The sequence below is a fragment of the Protopterus annectens genome, chromosome 2.part0 (genome assembly GCF_019279795.1).
Source record: "Protopterus annectens isolate FY-2018-M chromosome 2.part0, PAN1.0, whole genome shotgun sequence".
In the NCBI taxonomy this organism is placed as follows: domain Eukaryota; kingdom Metazoa; phylum Chordata; order Ceratodontiformes; family Protopteridae; genus Protopterus; species Protopterus annectens.
Window position 1 is genome coordinate 393,215,694 of NC_056728.1, and position 16,743 is coordinate 393,232,436.

The following is a 16,743-nucleotide window of genomic DNA, read 5'->3' on the forward strand; positions in this document are numbered from 1 at the left end:
TTGGGAAAAAACATGTACCCGTGAATTACCACATAGGTGGCAGTACACTAAACACCGAAAGTGTGATAAGAGACTTAGGGACACAGGTGGACAGTGGTCTCATTTTCGTTAACCACATCACCACAACAGTCAGGAAATCCTTCTATGTGGCACGCTTTATCACTAAGGGCTTTTCATCCAGTAAAAAGGAGGTCATTGTCCAACTGTACTCATCCCTCATTAGACCCATTATAGAATACAACGCCCCATTTGGTATGTACCTCTCAAGACATCTGCAACAACTAGAAAGGCACTGTTCACAAAAATACATACAAGAATGCTATACATGTAAACTTGGGCTAAACATTTTTAAAAATGAGTCTGAAACTGCACTGTAATAATGATTCAAAAGTAAAATGTGTGCTTTTCATTCAGATGTCAACTGTTGCCACTATCATGAAGGTATACCAGTGAACACATCTTGTTCATGTTTGTTTATTGTTTACTATGAAGCTGGACTGCTTCGGGTACACAAATTTGCTGGTGTAAAACAACTTCTTTGAGTTGCTTAGGGCCCTGATATGTTTACAAAGGGCCCAGATGTGTGCTTTTTACTATGGTTCATAGGTCCATGGGTAAGTACTATGCTATCAGTTTACAGAGTATTACAAGCCTAATCAACAACAACAGGTCAGAATCAAACTCATTACTGTGTATCTCTGAGTTACAGACTGTAACCATTATACTAACCCCTTCTCCCAAAGAGGGCTTACAGAATCAAACCCTGTACCACAGGAACTGCAGCTCACAGCATGTGCCCTCTGTGCCAACTGCCAGCTTTCCACATAACTTGTAAAAGCAGGTCACTTATGGAAATATATAAAATGTACTTTAATTTGAATCATCTCAAAAATACAAAGATAAATGCACTTACAGTCTCAGGAGCTCTGAGTAACATACCGAATGACGCAGTCTATAATCAATTAAAGCCAAGGAATACATTAAAACCTTGACTACATGGATGCAGTGAAGTGATTACTTCATCGAACCACTATCACAACTGGGATACTTCTAAATACATAGTGCAAATAATGTATTGTCTGGGCAAAAGTCCTGTAAGGCAATGCTTCCTGCGGAATAAAGCCACCTGACAGCAAGTGCTAGGTCTAATTCAAATTTTAAATACAGTAAAAGAGATTGCTTTGGGAAGTAACAGGCTGGACTGTTTACTGGCTGTATATGAAAACCTATTTAAAGGAAAAGTCTAAAGTCTGGAATACCTTATGAAGCTCCATATCAGTCACTCACTTCACTGATTAACTCAGTCTCATGGGAGAATTCCATATAATCTGAATAAAAAGGCTGGCAAATAACTTAAAGAAATGGAATAAAATGGGCATAACAGAAAAAAGTGAAACTAACAGCTCTGTGGGTACCTATAACCCTAATGCCATCCAAACTATCAGAATCACATCAACTCAAAATATGTACAGACATGAGGCAAAATAAGAAAACAGTCCAAATAGAGAGAGGCATATAATACCAGAAACAACTAACATTATTGCAGAACTGAAATGATCAACAGCGTTTTCAAAGTTACATTTAAAGTCTGTGTATCATCAACATGAATGCATGCAGACAGCAGAAGAAGTTCAATGTTCTGCACAATTATCGGCCTTGCATGTTACAAAAACTTAGAGTGGAATATTCCGAAATTTAATGTAGCAGTTACTGTCACAGAGACAGCATTATAATCAAAGGGAAGATAAAAACAGGAGCATGACACCTCCTCAAAAGGATCACTTGACAGATTGTAACAATAGTGGGAAAATTCTTAAGAAATGAATGTGTGAATTTGACAAGTCTACTGTAGAATTACTTTATCTTTTCAGAGAACACTCTGTCTCCTGATTGCAATATGTGAAAAGCATTAAAAGACACTGACACTTTCAAGTAACATAAAGTAGCTCAGGTTGTTACTGGGGATGGCAGTCATTTTTATTAAAATTGCAGCACAGCTTCAGTTCTACTGAGATAACCATAAAAGATTTAAAACTTATCTGGACAAATAAAACACAAATAACTGTAGTCAAGCCAAATGACTGTTTAAATACAGAATCCTCAATTACCTATTTTAACCCAGAATATGGGAAAAACAGTTGAAACTGGGCAGACACAAAACAGAATAAATAAAATCAAAGCTTGTGAAAGCAGGTCACTTATGGAGGTAGATAAAATGTATTTCAAGCGGGATCAAGTCATATGAGCATTTTACATCTATCTCTTTGGAAAGCATTCACTTTAATAACAAATCACTTGAAACAATAATTAATCTTAAATCCAAGCTGTCATTAATGACAGAAATACAGAAAGTGATAGAGTTAGGAACAAACAGCTTATTTGCTAAATACAAAAAAAGTAAGTTAACAACAATGTAGATCTTAGTATGCAATGATCCTAGTTTATAAAAAGGAAGGAAATTATGATGGGTTTACTGCAAAAATACAGAAATGCGATAGCAGGATGCACACTGTGGGACAGACGAAGAAATGAGGACATAAGAGCAGAAGCAAAGTAGCTCTAATTGCAGAAAAGATCAAAGAGAAGAGATTACGGTGGTTTGGGCATGTGCAGAAAAGCAGAAGACAATCTGGTGAAGAAGATTTGAGACAGACAGGAAGAAGGTAAAAAGAAATGAGGGCATTCAGCAAAGGGGTGGATGGATTGTGTCAGAGAAGATCTGCCCCAGTCAGGCATGAGTGTGGAAGAAAGCAGGAGTGTGGCATTGAGTCAAGGGAGAGATGGCAAAAGTTAACATGATACCCTGACCCCATGTAAACAATGGGAAAAAGGGGGTTGATGACAGTGATGATGATGATGAAGATGATGATGATGATGATGATGATGAAGACAGCAGAATGTACAGTTCCGGAGCAGTCACACTGGCAGAGTCAGAGGAAGTAATTGAAATGGCTCTCCTGTTATAAAAGATGAAACAATTTTGTATCATCAATACATAGATTTTCTACTTGATAAAGGAAATGATTTCAAAATGTGTCTATGTTTTATATAATGAAGTTTTATTTCACGTTCCAGAAGGGCCTATATTATCTTGTTGAATGGCTATTCAGTGAATAGCCATTCGTTGAACACCTATTTAGCAAAACCGCTCTTCATCAAATGGTGAATTTTAACTAGGGCAAATCAGCAGTTGGCCGCCATCTGGAATTTGCCCTTTTTCCCACTGGACTGTGATCTCGGAGTTGGTATATTTAGTTAGGGGGCATAGCTCCCCACATTGGGGAGGTGTGGTGCATCACCCCCCACCTTGGCAGATTTTAATTTTTTTTTTTTTCAGGGTCACTCGGTTCACCACTGTTTGTTTGCCCTATTTAAAATTTTCTGTTCAATGAAGATTGGCTTCGCTAAACAGGTGTTCGACGAATGGCTATTCACTGAATAGCCATTCAACAAAGTGATATAGACCCGTGCCAGAATGAGCCTCATTTGTGTTTATTAATACTACATAGCAGAAAAGGGAAAGGACTGGTGTAAGTGCTCCCAGGCTCAAGAAGTAGGAATGCTACAAGGATGGAAAATGCACTCATTGCAAACATTCCTAACCCTAGAAAATGCTGACATTTGTACAGTCACAGAAACCTGGTTAAAAGCTGCAGAGATTACCCCAGCCTTACCTGGTTACTCATCCTATCATACATTCAGACCCCAAACTGTGAGCAGTAAAGCCAAAAAGGTGGAGTTGCAATATACATTAAAGACATACACACCTCCAGGCTGGTCAATCAGTATGATGCACAGGAGACACTCCAGGTGTGGTTAACCATTGACAAGACCCCTATTCAAATCACAACTAGCTACCAGCCCCCAAATCTGACTCAAGATGCCCAATCCGCCTATTTGGACCTGTTCGAATCTATCAAGATTCAACTCTTTACTCTGATCCTGGGTGACTTTAACTTCACAAACATAGATTGGAAGAACTACTCATGCCAGAACACAAATGCCCAGAGATTCCTTGATTTTGTCAATGCAAATGCCTTGGAACAGTTAGTCGGTACTCCCACAAGAGGTGATAATATCTTGGACTTGGTATTAACCAGCATGAGTAACCACTGCACCATCCCTATAGTATCATCCTCCCTGGCAAGATCCGGCCACAAAGAGGTCACTTTTGAACTCAAGATCTCCCCCAACCCCACTCTAACTGGGATCAGACATAAAAACTTCTCCAAAACTGATTACAGCCTCCTGAGGGATGATATAAACAGCTTCACAGTCCCCTCCCCCTCTGTAGAAACTGGCACTAATATCCAAATCTACACCAAAGCACTACACAAGCATTTATATAGATGCATGGAATCAGGAATACCCAACAGGACTAAATCATCCTCCGCAAGAAGAGTAAATCTGTCTGGTGGACATCTGCAATAAATAAACTCTATAACAAAAGGAAAAAAATTGCTGTCAAAGACCAAGAAGGAGCAGGTGCCTAATTGGAAGTAATGTCTCCTTAACCTGAACAAGCAAATAAGAGCACTAGTGAAATCCTCCAAAGCAAACGTTGAGTCCAAATTGGCCACATCTACTAGAGACAATCATAAGGCATTCTTCACATATGTCCGCAACCTCAAAGGAAGCACCCAGATCTGTTCAGAACTGGTGGTCAAGGACACCACATATACAAATGCCATGGATATAGCAAACTTGCTGGCTGACAGATTCAGCAAAAACTTTACTCCTCTGTCTCCGCCATTAGTAAATCAGGACAACCCCAGTACCTGCCCGTTTCCCCTTATATCTAGGGAACAGGTCATCACTGCTCTCTCAAAGGCAAAAAATACAATCTCCATGGGATCCAATAACATCCCAGGCTGCATTCTACGTGAACCCAGGCAGAAACTTGCAGCACCATTAGGTACCCTATTCAACCAAAGCCTGAGTACTGGCTTTGTCTCAGCTGAGCGGAAGACATCCACTGTCATCCCATTACACAAAGGTGAAGTGTCCACCGATCTGGGAAAATATAAACCCATCAGCCTAACTAGCCTGATCTGCAAGGCCATGGAATGGATTATCATGGACCTCATTAAAAAGAACATTGGCTACCTCCAAACACTTGATCCCCCACAGTTTGGCTTTGTCAAGGGGAGGTCATGTCTGCTAAATTTTGTTGACTTCTTTGAGACAGACACCAAAACCATGGATGAGGGGAAGATGGTGCACACAGCCTACCTTGACCTGGCCAAAGCCTTTGACACTATTCCCCACTCCGGCACAATAAATAAACTCTCTCAACTAGGCATCAATCCATATATTACCAGATGGGTAGCAAATTGGGTCACTGATAGAACCCAAGTAGTCAAAATAGGGGAAGCCACCTCAAGCAGTAGACCTGTAACAAGTGGCATACCCCAGGGTTCGGTCTTGGGGCCGCTGTTATTTGGAATATACTTTAATGAAGTGCAGGCCAATACCAGTGGGCTATGGCTGACCAAGTTTGCAGATGATTGCAAGCTGGGTACTGTCATCAATTCTCCTAGTGATGCGGACATCCTCCAAGAGAGTCTCACTCAGACAAATGACTGGTGCCAAAAACATGGCCTCAAGCTGAATACCAAAAAATGCATCATCATCCCCTTTGGGGAGAGTGATGTCCCTACAAATTATCACATTAATAACAACATCCTAACATTTAATTAGCCGTGAGGGATTTGGGCACCCAGGTTGATAGCAACCTGATTTTTGACCACCATGTTGCTTCTATTGAATGGAAAGCCTTCTACATGGCCCAACTCATAAGTAAGAGTATCTTATCCAGGGACAAGGAGGTTATAACATCCCTATATTCTTCCCTTACATGGCCCATTATTGAGTACAGTGTTCCCTTCGGCATGTACCTTGCAAAGCACATGCAGCAGCTAGAGAGACCGCAGAGGTTCCTCACCAGGAGAATCCAGGGCCTGAAACATCTACCATACACAGATAGGCTAAAAGCCCTATCCCTCTGCTCAGTTTCATACATACTCCTCAGAGGTAATCTCTGTCTGGCATACAAGGTGATCACGGACCCCACCTTGGTGGGACTGCTGCATATCCGCAAGTCAAGCTCCACTCGAGTAACCCACATGCACAGCCTCAACCTGGTCTGTGACATCAACAAGACTTATTGGCAGGACAGATTGGTGTCCAAGAGACTCCCCCATCTATGGAATAGACTCCCTCTCCACATCAAGCAGAGTACCTCTTTATCCCCCTTTTAAGCACAACCTGGATAACTGGATGGGAAACAGAAAATATACCCCTGAGATTCCACTCATATCCCTGCTGGACAGGGGCATCGGGTGCTGATTTGTCCAAACATGGGCTAAACTCTTGACTAGGCTTATAAGGGCCTCAAGGCCAACAGCCTAGTAACCTCCTATGATCCTATGATCGCACTGCCATTCCATCTTCAGTAAAGTCCATCTTTAAGAGTACAGTGATTATCAGTGATTGTTTACTAAAGACAGCCATAGGGGCAACATACAAGGCTTATCTAGGTGTTGTAAAACGCAAAGCACTTATAAAAGAAAACAGCTGGTTCCTTAATATGTGCAGTTTGTTTGGTGTACCAAGCAAGCACACTTAGAAACTCTAGTGTATAATTTCAGAGGTTAGAACTGCCAGGAGGCGTATACACAGGTAATACCACTGATTTCTTTGAACCATCCAACAACACTGACCAACAATGACCATCTTCTAGTTATAAATGATGAATGCTGTAGATATTCTACAGCACAACCAGTATTTCCTCTTAAAGAAAACTGTTATACCAGTAATAGCCAAGGTTTTTTCCATGTTTGTCATTCCTGGGTCCATAAGATCTGGCAATGGACCACCTTTTAATCAAATCCATTTAAGCAGTTCTACAGTAACTTAATTCATCACAGGAACACAAATCTCCTCTAGCCTCAGGCTAATATCATTAAAGAATTAGTTATGGGTAAACAGGCAAGACAATCTAAAACTGCAAATAATGAAGGGACTTACTAGATGCAGCATGTTTACATCATGGTGAAGCAATATAGAAGTGGAGCACATCTACAAAAAGACATCTCTGAGAATGCCTTCACTTTAATTACAGCTGTAATGACAATCACACAGAAGTACGCCAATCAAGACTCAAATCTAATGAACTAGTAACACAGAGACAACATCACTACAATGATGAAATTATTTCCTAGACAGATGTAAACAGACAGGCTGGAATGTACAACCCTGAAACAGTCAGTGTTAATGAAAAATATGGCTAGGTCAAGCACCTTCCTCTTTAGCATTCACAGACTTACATGGTTGTCTACAAATGTCAAAGGTACCTTGATCACTCCAGCACATGACAAATGAGACACTCTTCTCTGCTATTACCTTTTCAAATTGACAGAAACCATATGAGTTTGCCCACACCACTATGTGGGATCCTGTGTTTCAGACAGACTGTATTTCTTATCCCTCTGACACTGATTGGCAGAACATAACTAGTTTTTCCAAGACAGTGGTAAGTAGAAAAGCATCTCACAAAGAAATGTGCATTACTTTATTTTATTTTATTTTTATTTTTATTTATTTTACATTTGTTGACCGGGAGGATCCGACTGGATGCATGTCCATTTTCAGCGGAGGCCCGGGGAGAAAAGCTCCAAGCACATGTTACAGAACATTTGACTGACAATGAAACAAATTATACATTCAAAATAAGAGCATTACAATGTTTTATAATTTATTTTCCTTCATTTGTCATGTTTCCCACAGACAGAATGACAGCAAAAGCAATTCATAATATCTGTTATTTTAGTTTAGAGAATGGGCAACCTGTACATCAGCACCCTGACTGCAGAATGAATGTTCTCCAACAGGGTGTTAATGTGCAGGTAATGCCCACTGCAAAAACTAGTCCTCCACTTCAAGGCAGCACATTAAGCTGCCGTGGAGCTCACACTGAAAGAAAGCTAACGGCCACCATTATTTTACACTCGCTAAGCTGCATTTTTGCTGTTTAGCAAGTGTAAATTAAAAAAAAGAAAATTAAAAAAAATAGAAAAGTCTGTGAGTGTATGCATGCATGAAAGTGAGAGCGGATCGATCGAGCCATTATTATACACTCGCTAAGCAGCGCTTTTTCTGGTTAGCAAGTGTAAAATTAAAAGAAACATAAAAAAGAAAGAAAGTGTGTGTGTGTGTGTGTGTGTGTGTGTGTGTGCGCGCGCGCGTTTGTGTGTGTGTGTGTGTGTGTGTGTGTGTGTGTATGTGTCTGTGTTTATGTTTCTATCTGCATGTAACTGTATGTGTTCTTGAGTGCATGAAGTAGGAAGTGTTATTTTGTAGCACGTAGTTTACAGTTCGATTTTTATTAAGTGAACTAGGTACATAACATAATTCAGGAAGTGAACATCACACCCTCCACACTACGAAGTTTCTTCTTGGTTTGTTTTTGACCCACTATAGGTTGCATACTGTGTTTTCTGAGACTTCTTCAAGGGATACCATGGATTTTTCTTTTTCCTGTTCTTAAAAAGCAGTTAGCCTGTATCAGCGATATCCTGCAATGGGTTTAAAAGTAATCTGATTTCTGCTTTTTCTGCTTATATCTGTAGCCGTGTGATCTTCATACTATTATCAGTGTGTTAATATATTACACTGCAGTTATCTGTTAGTGTATACATTGTAAAAAACAATAGCACTTTATATAGGCTATGTATAGGAAATAATTAGTCTTGTTGAAAGGAAATGATACATTCAAACCTTGTGGTTATTCCTGGTTAAAAAATATTTGACAAAGCTGTCTGAAATTCCTTTTCCATATATTTTACTTAAAAGAAGGATTTCTTATCATTGAAAATGTATACCCAATTTATATTCGTACAGTCTTTTGGCTTTTCTACTTTTTTTATTTTCTTTTTGTACTGTTGTAACCATTTCTCTAGATACTCTTTGGTTATTTCTGCTTGGATTCCTCCATATATTCTACCAAAACCTATTTTTCTTATTAAACAAACCTGTCACTCGTATATTCACCCAATGAGGTTTCCTAGATATCTTTCCCATAATCGACTTTTTCACTGGGACAAAAATTTCTGTAGCATTTTGAATCTTATCACAAAAGATCTCCCACATTTCCTGAATGCTCTTACCTAAGAACTCTTCCCAACTCCAGTACTGGAAATATTTTTTGACAGCTAAGAATTTGTGCCATCATTTTTTTTCTTAATATGTTTTCTTTAATTATTCTTTAATTAAGGCTAGAACTTCCCAACCTATTATTACTAAAACAACTTTCTCCCATAACATCATATTCACCCTTATCGACTGCCCAGCTCTACCAAACCTAGTCCAGCCAAACACTAGCTGTAGACTCCTCAGGTCATCCAACAAACTAATGCTAAAAGTAATCCAGTCTTACAACTATCATGGAGACTCCCTCTACTCCCATAAAATAGCAAATGATTGGAAAACCCTTCCTCAACAGATTACTAAAAACCCCAACTTGTCCACATTTAAAACTACCCTGAAAGACTATTTCAATGTTAATTGGCTATGCCCCTGTATCGCTCCCACCTAATATTCTTCCTATTTTTTCCCACTCATCTCACACATGCTAGCCCACATAATGCTCAGCCCACATAGGGCTAGCCCACTATCTGTCTTTTCTTTATTAATCTTTGTTCTTTCAGATGACCTGACTTGTAAAACTACATGACCAATTTTGGTCTTTCAGAAGTGACTCACCTTGTAAAGCTACATGACTTATGTACCTCACAGATATTGTACAGAAAAAAAATAGAATTCCTGTATGCCTGAAACATGTATGTTTATATTGTATTCTGTTACTATATGTTGCTATAATATTTTTGTTAAGCTCATTTGCATATTGTTAGCAATGTACTACTTAAACTAAGTTTACTGCTTGTACCTTAATAAAGGTCTTATTGTTGTGGAGCTTTACTCTCCGGGTTTCTACTAAAATCTGTTTTTTTCATCCCAGTTGGACACTACCCGGTTAACAAAATGTAAATAAATAAATAAATAAATAAATGTCATACTACAATATACACTTCACTACACAATGATCATAACTATTCCCTTATATATATATATATATATATATATATATATATATATATATATATATATCAGGGAAAGTGGTAATGTCCCCCAAAAGAATACCTATGTCTCCCATCTGCTCTAGCACATCCCACTTGTTTTATTACCCTGCTTCAGTTCCCCTTGCCCACTTTTTCCCTTTCTCAAACTTCCCTGTTTGCCTCCTTTCCACACTTACAAATGAAATAAACTGCTGACCATAAATGGACACTTTAAGAAAATGGCTGCTGATAAACTGGGCCGATCTGTTTGCCAGTGCCACTCAGCCAAGGTACATGCAGCTTTTTTACACTGAAGTTTCACAATACTAGTGCAAGGCCATCCATTTCCACTTACTTTGGAAGCTTATGAAGTTACATTCAACATATGTGCAGTATATACACATATATGCAAATATTTCCTGTACAATTTTTCACCTCAGCTAACATACTTCCATCTCTGCACAATGTGATTTGGTGGTTCATCATAGGCTGCACATATCCAAAAAATAGCATCACTGCTTTACACTGTATCAGCATATTGATGAAGTGCCTCTGTTTGCACATTTGCCTTGCACACATGTGGTGTATGACTATGAATATTACCCATAAAGTATGATATGTCACTCCATAAGAAATGTAACCTTCTCACTGCCTGGGAGTCTACTAAGCTGACAACTGCAGGAGTCCAGCCAGTTGACGAGAACCTGCTTGAAAGACTCTGTCTCTTACTGCCCCCCTCTATTTGTAGGTAAAACAGCATCCCCCCCTGCAGCCCTTGAATTACTAAATTCCTGGCAGCAGACAGCAGCTGATACCAGAGCTGTAGCTGACTGATCTGACACCTGATGTCACTCCCCAATCTGGCACCCCTTCACATAAAAGTCTGTTCTCTAATCTGCAACTCCTCCCTTTCTCCCTTCCTAAGGAGCAGTGTCAGGTCCTATATGTGCCACTCTCATGATTACATGAGGAAAAAATAACAAATAAACAAATAAATAAATGGATTTGCTGATCATACCCCTCTGACACCTTGCACCATTGGTGGTTGCCCCCTTTTCCCCAACCTAGCTATGCTTCTGGCTGATACTTTAAAAATGTACTACCATTTTGCAAGGTACTAATAAAGGCTTTGTCTAATAAAACATATTTGCTCTCTTTCAGAATGTCAGCAGTCTTTCTCCTGTGTCTGTCCATCTCTTTCCTCTCTTCACAACTGTACTGTACCACTTAACCTCTTAGCCTAAGAAATCTGGACAAACCCCAAAACAACAGGGAGTGGCCCAAAAATATAGACAGATTTTAAATATTGCTTTTACAAATATACAAAGTTGATTGACTAAAATGTTTTGCATTAGTGTGCATTTTCTTAAGGATATTATGTCAGAAACTCAAATTTATTTATTTATTTTATTTATTTTACATTTGTTAGTTGGGAAAGTCCAACTGGATGCATATCCATTTTCAGTGGAGGCCCAGGAAGAAAAGCTCCAGAAGTACAAATTATATTTAACAAATACAAAATACAGTTAACAGCATAATATCAACAGTTCAGATAACAATACATATATATATAATTACAGGAAAAATTAATAGAAAAAAAATGTGTTTACGTAAGTACGTAAATGCATGTAATTATTCAGTAACTTCTATTCTCAATGATTTGTGAGAAAACCACACATTTTAAGAGAAGCCATGCAAAAATATCAGGCAAAAATCTGAACATTCACTGAAAATCTGGACAATTAAGAGGTATGCACTGCACTCTTTCCCAATGATATTAGTCCCTGATTCAGTCTTCCCTACCTTCATTTTTCACTAGGATTTCTCCATATGGCCACTGTATTTTTCTCCGCTTTTTGTTCCCATTCCTGTCACCTATCATTTCAATCTCATTCTACTGTCCCCTTCTGAAATGCCCAGTTTTCACTACTCCCCTTACAGCTCTAACCACCTACATACCATTTCTGTTTCCCAGTGACAACTGGGAGTAAAACACAAAGTTGCTACACTTTAGCTATTATATTGCATCATCTATTTTCTTCTAGATTTCACCCCCTCTCTCTTCTTCAGCCTGAATGATCATAGGATTATAGGAAGTTACTAGGCTATTGGCCCTGAGGCCCTTACTAGCCTAGCCAAGAATTTATCCCATGTTCCAGCAAGTCAGCACCCTATGCCACTGTCTAGCAGGGACACACGTGGAATCCCAGGGGTGTATTTTCTGTTTCCCATCCAGTTATCCAGGTTGCATTTAAAAAGGGTTAATGAGGTACTCTGCTTGATGTGGAGAGGGAGTCTATTCCACACAAGGGGGAGTCTCTGGGACACAAATCTGTCCCGCCAACAAGTTCTATTGATGTCACAGACTAGACTGACGTCGCGTGTGCGGGTTACTCGAGTGGAGCTTGACTTGCAGATATGCAGCAGTCCCATCAGGGCAGAGTCTGAGATTGCTTTGTATGCCAGGCAGAGGTCACCTGTGAGGAGTCTGTAGGAGACTGAGAAGAGGGACAGGGCTTTTAGCCTATCTGTGTAGGGTAGATATTTTAGGTCCTGGATTCTCCAGGTGAGGAATGTCTGTTGTCTCTCCAGCTGCCTAAAGGGGCACTCTAGTCTATAATGGATCTTATAAGGGAAGAATACAGGGATGTTATGACCACCTTGGCCCTGGATGAGATACCCTTACTAATGAGGTGGGCCATGTAGAAAGCTTTCCGTACAATGGAGTCAATATAGTGGTCAAATGTCAGTTTGCTATCAACCTGGGTGACCAAGTCCCTCACGACTGATTGCGTGCTTAGGACCTTACTATCAATGTAATAATTTATGGGAATGTTACTCTACCCAAAAAGGATGATGATGCATTTTCTGGCATTCAGTTTGAGGCCATGTTTCTGGCACCAGTCATTTGTTTGGGTGAGACCCTCTTGGAGGATGTACACATAACTAGGGGAATTGATGACAGCACCCAACTTGCAGTCATCTGTAAACTTGTATAGCCATAGTCCTCTAGATTTGGCCTGCACCTCCGAGAAGTATATCCCAAACAGCAGATGCCCCCAAGACCGATCCCTGGGGTACACGGCATCATAATGACTGCTTCCTCATCACTGCAATCATCTTTAACCTACTCCTGTTTTAGCCTTTGATGCAAAACATTAAATCCTTCAAATGCAGCTCCATCTTTGTTCTTCTGCAGCTATAGCTCATTCTGGAATATGACCAAGCCTCTATGTAGGCTGAGCAGCTTATTGGAAACCTCCAACTAATGTTTACTCCCCTGCCTGGATGGTAACATGTTCAGTATGGGCAACTTTTAAATAAATTACTGCAGCATGCACCCTATTAATTATTTTATCATTTTGAGGGACTCACATCCTAGGCTGTCATCATAAACAATGCTTCTACTCCAACTCTAACCTGCTTTAAATTATGAGACATCATACTGGGAATTATTTGTGTTAGACAGCTAATCTGCCAGAAGGCATAGCAGCATAATTCTAGCAAATTAATTTTACTGTGAGTTCAGCAACCCCGCCCCCCCAACACACATTATTTTATTTAAAAACCTGCTTAAGAAAAAAAGACCTCTATCATTCCTTCATAAAGTGCCAGCATATGCAAACCTGCATTATCATATATGTAACCAGACAGACGTCTCAGGCATAAAAACACATACTTCCAGTTCATTCATTTATTTCTGGTCACAAAGAGTCCCTGTTATTTATTTCATCACCAGAATGCATAAATACCAATGTTCCATGTACTTAGACTGAGAAGTAAAAGTTAAAAAGTATGTCAGCTCTAAATTTGTATCTTTATACACACTTTCTGCAAATCAAGCAACTGTGTCATCTGTGGTACTATTGTCATTTAATAACTACACAGCACAGGGCAGAACAACATTACAGTCACACTATCGCCATGCACAGATTGGAACAAAGTGCTCAGTTATGTGCTGTGTACAGTTCAATCATGGCCTGGCCTACTTTTTAAATGGCCCTATAAGTGAATTTTTCTTAGAAGAAAATACAAAATAAAACTTCTGCAGCTTGGATCTAGTGTGCCCTTTCCATGATCAAAAAGAAAAAAACTGAATATGTCACTACAATGTTATTATGTGACAGCAGTCTTCAGACATTCATGTCAATTAGACAGCTGTTTTTTTTTTTTTCTCTTTGGTAATGTCAATGCTCCTTAAAACTTATTTTACACCACCAGGATACTTCTAATGTACAGAAGTGAAGGCTACAATAAAATGGCTTTTAAATCCTAGGTCCATTCCTTCTAAGGCTAATATGAAGATCATACAGCACCCTCTGTAATGATCCCATAAAATGAAGGTACTCATGCCTAAGACAGATACTATCTAATCTGTTATTGAATTCTGTTCACCCAGCATACCTCTTGCTTTTCCTGGAGATTTTTTTTCTTTATTTTTGTTATACCATATAAGTTGCAATTCACTTGACAATTGCCTTGAAACTGGCATTAATTCAGACCTTTCTAGCAGGGGTGGTGGTGGTAAACTATCAGTACAGGAGTCAGCCCAAGATTAAGTCACATGCTTAGCTGTAGTGAAGACTTTTGCAAATGGACAAAGTCACTGTTCAAGGTCATTTAGCATACGATGCCAGTCAGCCTCTGGGTACAAATCATTCAAGTTCTTATACTGAAGTTTTAGAATTTCTGTTACAAGATACTGTAGAACTTAATTTGCTTGTCAGAACTGTTACAGTTAATCATGGGTTCTAGTTAAGCATTAAGCACTAATTAATACATAAAACTGACAGTTAAATGACTCAAAGAACTACAAAGCAGTCCGTCTCATGTCTTGAAGACATTCTGCATACAAAGGTATGTTTGCATTTAACAAATGCATTGAGAAATACCTATCAGTATCTGCTGAAAGCATCCCAGTTTTGAAAAGACAACATCCCTTGGTTGCTTACGTATGTACACATAAAAAATACTAAAACATCAGAAACACACAAATTGTTTACTGCATCAAACAAGATGTTAGCACACATATTTCATCTGACTATGTTTGTGTGGCATTAAAACATGCTCTGTATCATGCTTGTATTGTCCTAAGTTTATCCGTATAGCTTTAAATATTAAAATTTCATGACAATACTGCACTTTTTAAAATAATGTCTCATATTGTCCTAACCTGGTACATTACACACCCATTTATTCTTTCCTTTAAGCTTTCCGTTAGCTCTTTAAAGACATTAGCTGGATGCACTACACAAACTTGCATACACGTTTTGTGATATTTGTATAACAAAAGTCAAATAACATGGCTTCTTAAAGGTTTAATATATTAAGGTTCTCTAAATATAAACCATACTTTGCTCAGGACTGCATTGTGTTACACAGTAAGCATTTGGACAGTAAAATTCTTTATGAAGTATGATTACCTTCATGTATACTGGGTGATGAGTCTAATGGAAAGTGAATCACTAACTGTGATGCAGAAAAACTTCCATTTAATTACGCAACACAATTTATTGTCTTTATAATGCACTGTCTTTATAATGGCATATTGCTACAAAAATAAACAGAATTTCATATTTCAGCTTTACAACAATGAATGTGGTGATGTGGAGCACCTGTGTGTGTGTGTGTGTGTGTGTGTGTGTGTGTGTGTGTGTCACGCATATATGCATACATATTTCATGCTAATTAACTAAACAAGAAACATAACTGTGCTTATTTCTTTTGAACAGGTTGATCATAATTAAATATGACACAGAATTAAGTGTTTTTGTTTATGAAACTACAAAACTCGACTCTTGTTAAATCGAACACATACTGACCTTGGTGTACTTGATTTCCAAATCATTGATTGGTGTAGGAAGACCTGAGAAGTTGCCACTGTTTCCTCCTGATGCGTTGGACATGGTAAACTTAATTCCTAAAAGACAGGTGATGCAAGTTACACAAACGAATGAGAATATTGTTTCTTGACTCTGTTCTCAACTTTTAATCTTCCACAGTAACTTGAACAATTGATCTCATATTTGCATACAACAACCTGATTGGATACTTCAACATTTGTTCCTGGAAAAAAACTCTCTGAAGTTCATCCCGTGTGTAGACACCGATTTCACAAAGCAGACACTCAATTAAATCTTAAAAGTATATTGAGCTTACAATGAATATAAAATATAGAATTCACGTTGTAAGTTGGAGTACTGCAAGTGCGGTTAAAGAATTTCCACATTTGTGTGCGATTTAAACAAATATAGCTCGAGTCCCAAATTACTATATTTTAGAAAATGCCATTATCTCATCGGTACAGCGATGTGGGAGTTGATATAACTACAGGTGGGATTCGGGGTGCAGCCCCCCCCCCCCCACACACACACAGTATGACAGAAACTGCGCGGTGCAGCCGTGATTTTTGTAGTTCGGTGTTATTTGAAGTGAATCGCACTCATTTTTAACCCAATGTTTGGGACTTGCACTGCCGTGTCCCGACTCCCGAGATGAACTTTACATTTCCTATGTAAAACATGATGCGTACCAAGTTTCTAAAGCCATTGATTTTTAGTCAATTAATGTGTTTATTCTCAGGAAACTTGAACTGTGCTAACTACTCCTGCTTGCTGATTTACTG

The 16,743-nt window shown here is 38.9% G+C and overlaps 1 protein-coding gene across 1 annotated transcript in view; it reads right to left on the minus strand.

The window, feature by feature from the left end:
• ALDH1A1 (aldehyde dehydrogenase 1 family member A1) overlaps positions 1-16,274 on the minus strand; it is a 646,119-nt gene extending 629,845 nt beyond the window's left edge. Inside the window, exon 1 of the mRNA XM_044060830.1 lies at positions 15,941-16,274. Within this exon, the coding sequence (XP_043916765.1) occupies positions 15,941-16,024 (84 nt within the window). The 5' untranslated portion in view covers positions 16,025-16,274. The remainder of the gene's footprint in view (positions 1-15,940) is intronic.
• Between the last annotated feature and the right edge of the window lie 469 nt (positions 16,275-16,743).